The sequence below is a fragment of the Perca flavescens genome, chromosome 11 (genome assembly GCF_004354835.1).
Source record: "Perca flavescens isolate YP-PL-M2 chromosome 11, PFLA_1.0, whole genome shotgun sequence".
NCBI lineage: Eukaryota > Metazoa > Chordata > Actinopteri > Perciformes > Percidae > Perca > Perca flavescens.
In genome coordinates, this window is record NC_041341.1 from 12,652,993 (window position 1) to 12,666,048 (window position 13,056).

The following is a 13,056-nucleotide window of genomic DNA, read 5'->3' on the forward strand; positions in this document are numbered from 1 at the left end:
TGGACATCCTGCGGTTTGGGCCCTTGGATCGAATTCAGGGAAATCTTTATGCTGCAGCACAAAGGGATATGTTAGACCATGTTGTGCTTCCAACTTTATTGCAACTGTTTAGGAAAGACCCTTTCCTGTTTCAACATGACAATGCCTCTGTGCTCAAAGCCAGGTCCAAAATGAAATAGTTTTAAATTATACTTATCAATCCCATATGCATGTAAAGCTCAGGTGTCCACATACTTTTGGCCGTATAGAATCTATAGTGGAAGTAAAATGCTTTAAGTGAGAAACTATCCCCCTTTTAAAGCTGTCTAATGCACCAGTGTTTAAAACCCCTCAGCTGGCATTGTGCTGAACTTTTGGATTCTTTAATGTTCACATGACTCACCAACAGGTGGCAGCAGCACTACATCACTTGGTTTGCACATGGGGTCCTTTGTCTTCTTCATCATGATTACTGTTTATATATGATGAAAGAGAGGGAAGCAAAAATGCTAATCCGCTGATTAGCACCCTGAGTGTTACTTCATCCATTACAGCTTTAATATCTTTATTTATATAGAAGTCAAATCATTGGTCATGACATTAGGAATTAGGAATGAATAAGGGTCTTGGTTAATAGTTAATTCAATAACTTGTAATATTTGCTGGACGGTAATTTAAATTAAACTCTCTCCATTTAAATAGAGCATCTTAAGATAAAGGATTTCAGGAATGGTCTATAATGGGGTAAACAGCTGCTGTACTGCAGCCAGTAACCACAGTACAGGCTTTTCTCAGTGGAACTCAAGCACATGATGGAGCAAACAAAGTCCTCAGACTTAATGATTTTGAACTTTTTGAATAGCCAACCTGCAAGCCCCCGACTGTGTGAGCTCTGCGACAAAAACATTATCACCATTGACATTTACTTGTAACAAGTTGAAATTGTGCTTCAAGTAGCAATTTACACCTGCAGCGCCTATTTGTTATTAAAATCCACATATTTCCTGCACCGGAAAAAATACATATTCCTGGTCCATTAATCTCCATCTGGAGGAAATTGTGGTTTCTTATAATGAGGCGCCCACAAATAACAATTACAATCAAATTCAAAATACTACCATTACATGTGAAATAAAAAGTGCTTCCTGAGAAGTGTTTCAGCTGCCTCTCAATCATGAGGGAATCTGTTGCATGTCATGTTGTTGCTCTAAAAGAAAAATGACTTTGAGGAAGGGGAGGGGGGAATTAAATCTGAAACTCCACTGCTCCTTTATCATATGCTGGAGGCTCCAGCATCCAAGGTTAGGTAAATGTTTATGTTAAAGTATAAAGGCCTTGGATCCGATACCACTTTATGTATGGAATCCTCTAATCTTTTTCATAATTCAGTTTTTTCCCCAACCACAGCAACATGCATCAGATCTGATCAAACGTCTCATTAAGTGTCAGCAGTGCTATGATTCTAAGAGCACATTTGATGTTAAAGAATGGATAGCATTGTAATGTCCCAGATTTCCAGATAGTGTTTTATGTTCCATAGTTGAGCTCAGAGACAATGAGTCCTAATATAAGAATAGATATGTTTCAAGTGGACTTAAGAGGACTGGATAACATTATGATGAATCAATGCGTCTTTATGTGCAACAGAAAACAGACAAAATTCAAGCACTTCTGGTCTCACAATATGCTTTAAATCCAGTGTTCAAATTTCACATCAAATCCACTTTTTTTTTCTTCCAGATCTTAATTTGCTGAATATGACAGACATAATTGTTTACAATATTTGTGTATTCTAATCGTGACTGGGGAACTTCAAAAAGGTGTATTACACTCTAGTGTCAAAAAATGTAAATGTGAAAACTTTGTACAACAATACATACAAGTTTTCAGCAGTTCATTCCAAAGTTTAAACACCTGAAAATAATTACATTCATTTTCCATACTTGGATAAACCAGTATAAAATAGCAAAATTTCACTGTTCCTATTTTACACAACACACCCCACTACACATTTACTGTGACTGCTGTGGAAAAGGAGAATGTGAACACAAACAAATCGGAGCCAGCGAAGCTCAATTCAAATCCAATAGAGTCTGAGCCATATTGTGAAAAGAGCTATTAGGTCATGTAGGTGTGGTACCACTGTTGGAAAGCAAAAGAACATTCAGAGAGCACGATGATGAATCATAGGAGGCTGAAGTGTTGCAGCAGTCCCACGGCAGATCTGTAGTGCAGATGCCAGATGGACACGGAGTGGAGCTGCATACTGCTTTTCATTTTTACTTTTAACTTCTTCCAGTGAGAGAGAGATTGTTTAAAAAAAAAAAAAAAAATAAAGACGTTATGACAATCCTGGAACAACTGTTGAGCTTCTCATGAACAATGAAAAAAGGCATGACTCAATTCTCTACCCTTCTCCAGTTGTTTGCTATATATTGTTGGAATGGTGCAGGAAGCCAGGAAATCTTATCAAATTGCCTGAACAAATCTCACACTGCCTAATAACGATCAATGTGGCCTCTCCTGACTGCAATTAAGGTAAATGTGAAAACTATGATAATATCCATTACACAGGCAAAAGGGTAAGAGGGTGAGTTTGTTGAGTTTGTGAGTGGTAGACGCGACCATGTTGAAACCGGTGGGCTGCGTGGAAGGAAAAGCACACGGAGATGATACTGGCTCCCTCAGGCTTCAACTACACATCTTTACTGCTTCCAACACTAACCTGTTAATCAACAGTCAAACCGACATATGCCATTAGGCTGTGTGGGTGTGGAAGTAGGATATGAATGTTAACCAACTGACTGGGTCTACTGGAGCAGTAGTTACTTTGTGATAACTAGATGCGGGTCTGCATGAAGACAAAATGGAGCAATAAAAAAACAATAAATTAAACTTTAAAATCTTTATAAATTGTCACTAACCACATGTGACTGAATAATCAGTCTGTAAATAAATAGCAAAATTAACTGTCTACAAAATGACAAATATCTGCAAAATAAAGTAGAATCATTGGCTCCTTATACAGAATACCCCTAAAACTGAAATTAGGGCCACACACACACACAAGGCAGCTTTGCATAGTTTTAAACAAAGACCTAAACCAGAGTCCTGCACCGGTCAGGTGCACACGAGTACATGTGCAAAAAGTGCATGTAACAGACACAAGAAACATGCATGATTACCTGGATGCGGGTGATTTAAATGGGAGAGGGAAAAACCAAAAACTGTACAAGAATATCAAATGAATGTCCAGTCTTGCAGTCTTTTTATGTTCATCTTTCCAAGTCATCTTATCAGTCATAACAGTTCTGTGTACATAAAAGAGATTACTGTGTTTAATTCCAGCTGTATCCTGTTAAACATTTGTTAAGCCTAGCCTAATCCTACATAGGTTGTTGGCTGAACTTAAGGAAATAATAGGCCTGGTTACCTCAATTATTTTGGGTACAACCAGAAATGTGTCTGTACTGTAGCTTGAGTATCGAAAGCTGTCATTAAATGTCTGGTCAAATTCAAAAGGTCCACATACAATGTATCTGATGTGCATCAATACACCTGGAAATCTGGTCCCGAAGGGTTTCGTATTCATACCATGCGTTCCTTACTACTAAAGTGCAAGTGATGATAGTTTCCATAATACTGGGGGCTGATGATGATGGTTTTAGCAATGGCATACTCTAAGTTTCCTGTTTTTACTTGATGTATTTTATCATGTTTTCTGTACCTGAGTCCATGTGCCTACGTCTGTGTGTTCTGTTTTACCCAGCTGCAAGACCTATTTCCCCTCAGGGAGAGTACGAGTTTTGCAAAATTGGACACATGCAGGACTCTGACCTAAACTAAGGCTGCACTGAAAGGAAGTAAAAGCAAATATCTTTATCAGACAATGGTCGGAAGTAGACATCTTCCCAAGTCAACCCCATAAAATCCTTTAATGATTCAGGCAGTTTACTCCAAGTCCACACTGAGAGCTGTCCACTGGTGCTGTGATGGAGTACTACTGTGGTGCTGCAAGATTTTATGGTTTTTCTTCCTGAACAGGGAGGATTTTTTTTGTTTCCACTTTGTCCCCAGTGGCATCTCCGCTGTATTTCCAGGACATGTGTGGGACCATCCGACTGAAGGCCCTTTTGCTCTTTGTGTTTTAGGTTTTTGTCAGACATTGTAGTCTGGCGCTTTGCCCAGCGGCTGCCTCATTCTGATCTGCAGGGTCATGAAGGCCCCCACCGCCACATGGAAGAGGATCTGCCACATGTTCCTCAGTTCATACAGATACATGTTGGACAGACAGATGAGTGCAAACGCCAGGAAGGACTTACTGTTCCTCCAGACAGAGAAGTAGGCAAACAGGTAGCACTGAAAGGAGATTAGCAGAGAATAATTTGAATGCTGTACACTTTGTGTGACTGACATTGACGGGTGAAATGTTTTCATTATTAATGTCCTTCATGGGACAATATGTCTGGTAAGTAAGTAAGTAAATCCCATCTGATAACTTTGTTCCCCCATCAGTCTACCAATTTGTGTTGCTCCATTTAGAACCAGGATCTGCACTTACGGAGTTGATGAAAATGTTTTAGAGAAGGTAGTGGGGTGAAAGGCATTGAGCTTTTGCTAATGTTAGTCTAGCTGACAAGCTGCTGAGCTGTAAAGTGCAGGGCTGTTAGTCAGCCAGTCACGGGCTACTCTTACCGCAGACTATCACTTACCTGATACAGACAGGCTGCTGTGCCAAGGAAGAAGGCAATCACGTAATTAAAGTCTTCATCGTCATTCTGCAGACAGGAAGAAAAGGGATTTTTTTTTTTTACTAGTCATCCATGTCTAGACAATGCATCATAAAAGCAGTATGACGACATACACACATACACATATAGCTATCATTTAGTTTAATGGAATTTGATGTGACATCAAGGAACAGAATGGACAGCATATGGCATGCTGAAAATTCAGATTAATGGTAATTCTTATTTTGGTCGTTTTTGCCATTATTTCTATCAGTTATAACTATTGCATTGTATGATAATGTTGTGACAATAAAGTCAGATGGGGCAGAAAACACAAGTAGTCTGACAATTATTAAAACAAAATTTTTTATGTATTATATACCTTGCTGCATAACCAATTGCCCTCCGGGGACAAAATAAAGTTGAAAGTTAAAAGTAAAAGTGTGAACACACAACTACAATGATACAGGACAGTATTTGAGCCAGAAAGTCGCTCTGTAAACTGTGATGGGGGTTTAAAACAGACAGTTTGGTAGTCATTTTACAGATAGTTTAATTTTTTTCAGATTTTCTGAAGTTTCACTAACCTAGTTTGTTTTAAATATGTTTGATCATCTGACTGCTTGTGTTTCTTGCCACATGTGACTTTGGTTTAACAATGTTGTCACATTCCCAGATCTCAGAAGATTAACTTTAGTTTGTTACCAATATGATGGACAGCCAAAACTATGAAAATCAAAACCTAGGTCATAGGAAACCAGACATTCCCTTCAAGAGAAACTGAATCCGTTTGAATGTGATCTCAGTTATGTCCTGACCTGTAGTATACTCTCTATAGCATGGACCCCTCGCAGCAGGTTTAGGCCTCCACAGAGGATACTGAGCACACAGGACACGATGCCTGGGAGAGTCACTGGCTCCAACATCTGTGTGGGAGCTGGAAGAGAGAAAGGACAGTATTACAGGCTCAGAAAAATCTGCCTTGACAAATGAACTACAAATACATTAAGAAGAAATCTACTTTCCAAAAGGACAAAATATACATTTTCTGAAATGTAATTATTGATAAAGACATATGCAGGATAAAATAATAAATCCTTGAATAGCAATAAAAAGCCAAGCATATATTGCTTTTAAATCTTCTGACTTCCAAAATATTCTGGCACGGTAAAAAGAGTGATGAGTCACTATTATGCGATTAGCATACTTCATCCCTCAGGACAAAAGGATTTATCTTCTCAAAAAAAAACTGGCAAGGGCAACCAACAGAAAGTGAACAAAGCATGGAGAGCTGCCCTGAAGAGGATGTCAGGGGGAAGACAACAGCTCTAAGTGACCCAAGGTGGCATTGCTTAGCTTGGGGCAGCTGAGGTGTGACGGTACATGGAAGAGGGTGGTTGTATGGAGGAGCTGAGGTGTATGAAAGGCTGAGCTACAGAGCAGCAGTGGAGCTGTTTGACTAAGCAAAGGTAATAATACATTACCCTTAAGCTTCATTATTTGTATTGGTACAGATTTTTTTACTGGAAAATACCTTCAGTTTATAAAAGAAGAAAATTGGTTGATAGTTACACAGATTTTATGTTGCTTCCAAAAGTTTCCTGTTGCAAGAATACAGATCACTGCTGTTTAAAATAAACAATGCCCCTCTAACAGCAAGGGTAGTTTGGAAAATGCTTCACATAATTGAAAGTGAAGAAAAAAAAATGAGAAAACCCAAAATGAACCCTTAATTATTCCTAAAATGTAATTATTAAAATAAATGCTGCAAAAGTGTTGCAAATTGTATTTTTTATTATTATTATTGGTCTAATTGATTTTAACAAGGTTTATTTCCAGTTTTCAAAAATATATATATTTTTGTTTTAAGTGAAAATAATGTGTCTCGGATATAGTTCAGCAAGATAACCATCTACGGAAAGATGGACTTTTTTTTTTTTTTTTTACTTAATATTGATATTTAAGGTTTGTGCTGATGCTCTACAGCACAAAACTAGGACAGTACAATATAATCATCTTTTACTAAAAATGCACAGATCGAAAAGAATGACTGTACTACACCTTTAAACATTACAAGATGCATGTGGTTTGATGTGAACTGGTCTAAAGCCCAACAGTTTAAAAAGCGATATGAACAATGACAGGTAAGGATACAGTATTCTAAGGAAATCACTAGTGACCCGTCAGTCATTGTGTTACAAAGGCTAGTGCTACCGGTCTGAATAGTGCCACGTAATGAGAAGAAGATAATACGAGATAACACTTTATTGATCCCCAGAAGGGAAATTAAGTAATTAGCATTATAAAACAAACTTCTTGTATACATGGCTGTATGGGGGCATGTATGTGTGTGGCAGCAGCTCATGTCCTACCTATGCCTTTGTATTTAGAGGGCGTATGAACTGAGAATCCATTAATAGCCTGCAGTTCCTCAGGAGAGAGCTGGTAGGGCGGTCGCAGCTTGATCTCTGTCTGCATGTCAGCCAGGTTGATCTTGGTGGACAGGGAACGCGGGCTGTTGTAGCGCTGTTTGGTCTTCTGGATGAAGGTGTCTGAAGGATGGAAGTCAGCACAACAAAAAGGTGGTTAAAGGTCCTATGGCATGAACATTTTTAACATTAACATGCATTCCCCCAGCCTACCTATGGTCCCCCAGTGGCTAGAAATGGTGATAGGTGTAAACCGAGGCCTGGGTATCGTGCTCTGCCTTTGAGAAAAGGAAAGCTCAGATGGGCCGATCTGGAATCTTGCTCCTTATGAGGTCATAAGGAGCAAGGTTACCTCCCCTTTCTCTGCTTTGCCCGCCCAGAGAATTTGGCCCACCCATGAGAGAGAGACATCATGGTTTTCAAATGAGCAAAGTAGCAGTTGGTCAAGGCCAGACCCCCCCTCTCCTCCTCAATAGCTACAGACACAGAAATGGAACATACTAAGGAAAGCTCATTGTGGGACTGGCTCTAGTGGCTGTAATTCTGCACCAAGGCTGAATTTCAGGAAAGAGACTTCAGATACAGTATTAGGGGACCACTAAGGTCTATATAAAAGCATCCAAAGAGCACCATGCCATGGGACCTTTAATATCACAGGAAATAAAACAAATCTGCTGTGTAATTGTATATGGTTATTAAATGCCATTTGTTTTTATACTTTCCCCTAAACCCTTTTTTTTTATTATTTAACACAGTTTCCTACATTTCTCAAAATATGTTTTGTTGAGCCCGGGAGAAGGTACCTTGTACCATTCAGTTTAATAAATAAATAAATAAATAAATAAATATATATATATAAAGAGGGAATATATATAAAAAAAATATATATAAAAAAATATATAAAAAAATATATATAAAAAAAATATATACATATAAAAAAAAAAAAAACACACATCTTAAAACATGCTTCAACATGAGCCTAATTTTGGAGAGATATTGATGCGTCTTGTTATTTTGCAATAGATCTTGCCCCCGTATTATTAATGAAGCTGATACATGCTGTGAAATTCCATGGAGCTCACCAAATTCAATAAAGGAGTACGGCCGCACAGCGCTGCTGGTTCTTTTCGTGTCATAGGTGACAATAAACTCCTTCTGTAGCTCGTCCAGGAAGCAGAAGGCCAGCACATTGGGGTAGTTTGCAGTGCACACCATCAGGTATCCAACACCCAGTGCGCTCGTAAAACTGAAACACACACACGCACAAACATTATTGCTTTTCATGCACTGCACTCTTGACAGAAACCCTGGGAAACTGTAATTAGGACACCAAGCTAAATACAGTAAAGACTATAAAAAAAATAAAAACAATGGCATTTCATTCTTCTGGTTGCTGGTCTTAATACAGTACAAACACTATGTAAGCACATGTGTGCCTAAACCTCACACTCACAGCTAATTAAACACAATTCCACATTTACATTCATATGCACCTCGGCAGACACTATCATTTGGCCCTTCAGTGTTAATGGATACGCTGAGCACAAATTAAATTCTACAGATACAAAGACTTCTACATCATCTGAAAAGCTCAGAGCACAATTGAAAGGAAAGTCTGTTATCACAGCAACATCTAAAATTGATGTCAAACAAAAATGTCAACAAACAGTACAGGCAGGTGTGATGATTATCATGTGGCTAGGCAAAGAAAAAACATAAGTATAGAATATATCTGAAGAATGAGGGCATTTCTGAAATACCAGCATGTCACTGTGTAGCTGCAGTGCCTCAGAAATCAAGCAAATGACAAACACACAAATATCAGAGGGAAGTAATAACGGTGTGGCCTCTAGTTTCACAGTGGTGAAAGCCCAATCTACTGATGTATACTGAATATTTCACCTACAGTAAGTAAGTACATGTTAAATGTTTATGTATGCACTAACAACCAAAGCAAATTCCTTGTAAGTGTTACTTGCTTGGCAATAAATCCTTTTCTGATTCTAAAGTTAATTTATATAGCATATTTCAAGAGCAGACATCACACAGTGTTTCACAATATAAGACAAATTTAGGAGCCACAACTTAAAAAAGGCAAAGTCTCCTTTAGTTTTATGGCCAGGTGGAACAACCACTAAGTCCTGATCAGAAGATCTCAGACACCTACTAGTGAAATACGGCAAAAGTAGCTAATCATAACCATCACTGTTGAGTAAAAGATAAAACAAAGTTTGATAAAGTCCAAAAGGTATAACTGGTATAAAAGAGGATGCATTAATATGAGTTACAGCATGAAATTCAAAGAATATTAAGTAGTCTTTGTTAAAAATACTGCAAACGTAAACCCCTAAATCCTATCAGAAACACTATATACTAAAGCTCTATTAAACTTCAAATGATAAAACAAGAGAACTTGTCTGAAAAATGTCTAAATTAAGTCAGCTAATGTTACAATTATCAGTCATGAGTCATTTTCTTGCAGAAGAATACATAGAATATCCTCCTGCTTTCATGACACAGACATACAACACAATATAACAGAATATCACAGATGAACTCGTGACTTTATACGCCGCGTGCCTCATTCTGACCTTTACTGTCTTTTGACCTTCTTTCTTTGAATACTTCTGGCTCTCAAAGGAGAGTCTGATTGTTAAAATGTTCAGAAAGCTCATTTATGGTTTAGAGTTTCTTTTGGGTTCATGCTCTGTCTTAATAAGACTAATTAGCTCTTTACAAACAAGTACTTGAGATTTTCAAAGCATTTCCCTGAGCACCAGCGGGGCTTTTAGAAACAGTTTGACACCTCACATGAGGGCTCATATTAAAAAGTTATTTTCTGTCAAAGTTGTGTTAGAGGGTCAAGAGAGCAAAAAAACTGTCAGCAGGAGATTGTTTAATCACCCATGTGTGTCAAATCTCTAAACTGTATTTTGAATATATATGAATATGTACAAATAACGTAACATGAGACACAGTCATCTCCTAACCGTAAACAAACCGGGAACTATATTCTCAGACAGGCTTGCTGCGAGCATATCACTCCGCCAAAGTACTATATTGTTCTGCCTGAGAATATAGTTCCCGGTTTGTTTAGGGATAGAAGATGGCTGTGTCTCATGTTACGTTGTTATTTGTACACGCTGTGACTATACAAATCACAACATGTAAATAGGAACATGTTGGTGTTATTTTGTCACTTATTCGGAGCAGTAGGATTGCTGGAACCATTCACCTGCATGTTCTGTGCTGGCCTGATGCCGCTGGAGCCGTCAGACAGCATTACAGTACGCACGGAGATGAGAAGGGTATGTATCGACTTGTCTAACTCTGGGGGTTACGGTGAATAAGATAAATTCCCAATAAGTCGGCGTTCCTTTAAATGAATGAATGCAAAGCCATACAAATGCTGCTTTTCTTTAGCAAATACAAATAGTTATCCACAGTTATCATAACTAGATATCCTTTTTTTTAAATAATGGCTGTTTAATTTATGTGTGAGTTGCATGTAAAGGGTCTCTTCAAAATCACCAAACATTGGAAATTTAAAATCCCATATGACCTACTTGACATTGTATGGTCCAGTCTTAAGTGTGCAGCGGTCAGGGAACTGGCTGAGTTTCTTGGAGAGACCCTTGAGGTGCCTCTTGGTTTCCTGAAGCTCTCTGTCCTGCTCATAATCAGTGGATGCAGAGAGAGGCAGGCCGTCCCGGACCCGAACCACAGAGGCAAACAACACCATCGACATCTTACAGCTCTGGCAATCTTACTGAAGCCCTGCAAACAGATGTAAAAAGGGAAGAAAGCTTGTTGAGAGTGTAGCAATAACATATTGAATAGTGTTGTTCAAAACAAGGCTCTTAAATTTAAACTCTCAATAAAAAAAAATTAATTCGACTGAATTTAATTTAATTGAAAAGACGTTTATGCTAACTAGATAACGTTAGGAGCAGCGGGTCCCTAGCTAAGGAGTAACTTGGGTTTATTTACATCTGCTGACATAAAACTCAGCCGAACGCTTGGCGCATTAGTTAGCTACAAGGTTCGTATTTTCTACAGTTTTTCTGAAATGTAAGCGGCCAGTTTACAGTATAAACTACACCAGACCGGCCAGGCTAGCCAGCTAGCCACCGTTAGTAGCTTATTCACCAACATTTTCTTCCAGCTAGCTAGCTAACGTAAGCAGGCTAGGAAGCCAACAGCTGGCTGCTACCCTAACGCTAGCTAGCTATTAGCAAGCCTAAACAAAACACACATGTCTGGCAAACTGAGATAGTCATTTGAGTATTAAGAATTATTAATACCTACCCAAACGAGTGTAGCATCATGTGAACATCTGTGATAAGCAGTATGCAGCTACAAAACTGTCCAGTGAGCAGGGGCGGCTAGCAACAGACAGCGTTGATGATTCTTTACGTTTACGTGGCTTTTTCGCTGTGCATTTTGGGTAAAGAAAACCTCTAATCAGCATCACAGAAGCTCTGTAGTGATAAATCAAAAGGAAAAAAGAATATTTGGACATATTTTTGATTCCCAGTTGAACTGAATGAATACATATTAAAAATTCTAAAATAGATAGCCTACTATCCCCATGCTGCTTCCTCTGAATAAAAGTGTCAGTTTCTCATTTATTTGTATACCCACATACACACTTAAATTCATTGTTTGATCACATCATTGTTCTTATTTGGTACATTCACAATGCAATGATTTTACAGCATCTACCAAATATAAATATTTGTGTTAAAAACACTTGTATAATTCTTTCCCCAAAATCTCTTATTTTATGTCCAATATTGATTTTTGCTTATTATATCATATATTGGGTTACTTTGGAAATACCCTTCTGATTCTTAACTCAAAATCGATTTAAAAGATTTCTGCTGGAGCTTTCAGTCACATTTGTATCTGGGGAGGTGAGCGACCAGGACACATAAAATAAAACAAGAAATAAGAGTAACTAGCTAGATCATGCATTATAACAAAATACTACAAAATAAGTATTATTTACAGTCCAACAGTGGTGGAATGTAACTAACTACATATACCCAAGTACTATGCTACAAATTTGAGGTACTTGTACTTTACTTAAGTCTTTTCTTTTCATGTCACTTTCTACTTCTACTACATTTCAAAGGGAAACATTGTACTTTTTACTCCACTACATTATTCTGGCAGCTTTAGGCTACTAGTTACTTTACAAATTAAATTTTTTGCACACAAACACATGTAGTTTATAAAATATGATGTTTTATCATAAATTAAACAACCCAATAACAGTAACATTTTCAATGCAGGACTTTTACTTAAATAAAAGGATCTGAATAATTCTTCCACCACTGAAATCCAACAAGGTGGGTAGACAGTAGTGTGCTACTGCAGTATATATCTGTTCAACTGAGCCGTTGAGCCTGTAATATTCATGAGCTTGTTAACGTTATGATAGATACTATGTTTCATAATTTAAATTTTCATTATATTTTGGTTACATTTTATTCTCTCCTCTCTAATTGCTCCAGTTGCTACTTTCCCACTGAAAGATGGCAAAAATGAGGCCTTCTCCCAAGCATCTAAAGCGGAGATTTTCTTTTATGTTAAAATTAAAATAACATGAAAATGAATAATGCGTACCCAGAGCCTGCCAAGTTTTAGTGCTCCTCTCAGACCTGAAATAGGCCATCCTCTGGCATCAGCATTTTCTCCTATTTTCACATATTTCCTGTTAGAATATGGAAGAAAACACAACTGTAGCTAGAGGAAATGAAAACAATACAGAGATGGTTAGTGGCCTCATCCTTCACACATACCCATGTAATCTCCCCAAAGCCCAGGCAATGTGTCAGCCTAAAGGGGCCTCCTCAGTACCCTCAAGGTGTGCGTGTGTGTGCGTGTGTGTGTGCGTGTGTGTGCGTGTGTGT

At 38.1% G+C, this 13,056-nt stretch overlaps 1 protein-coding gene across 1 annotated transcript in view; it reads right to left on the reverse strand.

Annotated features, from left to right (window-relative positions):
* Positions 1-1,597: 1,597 nt before the first annotated feature.
* Positions 1,598-13,056, reverse strand: part of sec22a (SEC22 homolog A, vesicle trafficking protein) — a 27,666-nt gene continuing 16,207 nt past the window's right edge. Inside the window, exons 3-10 of the mRNA XM_028590533.1 lie at positions 12,770-12,857; positions 11,447-11,619; positions 10,705-10,915; positions 8,221-8,384; positions 7,082-7,261; positions 5,528-5,646; positions 4,692-4,757; positions 1,598-4,338 (exon numbers count right to left, since the gene is read on the reverse strand). Of these exons, the coding sequence (XP_028446334.1) occupies positions 4,138-4,338; positions 4,692-4,757; positions 5,528-5,646; positions 7,082-7,261; positions 8,221-8,384; positions 10,705-10,886 (912 nt within the window). The 5' untranslated portion in view covers positions 10,887-10,915; positions 11,447-11,619; positions 12,770-12,857 and the 3' untranslated portion in view covers positions 1,598-4,137. The remainder of the gene's footprint in view (positions 4,339-4,691; positions 4,758-5,527; positions 5,647-7,081; positions 7,262-8,220; positions 8,385-10,704; positions 10,916-11,446; positions 11,620-12,769; positions 12,858-13,056) is intronic.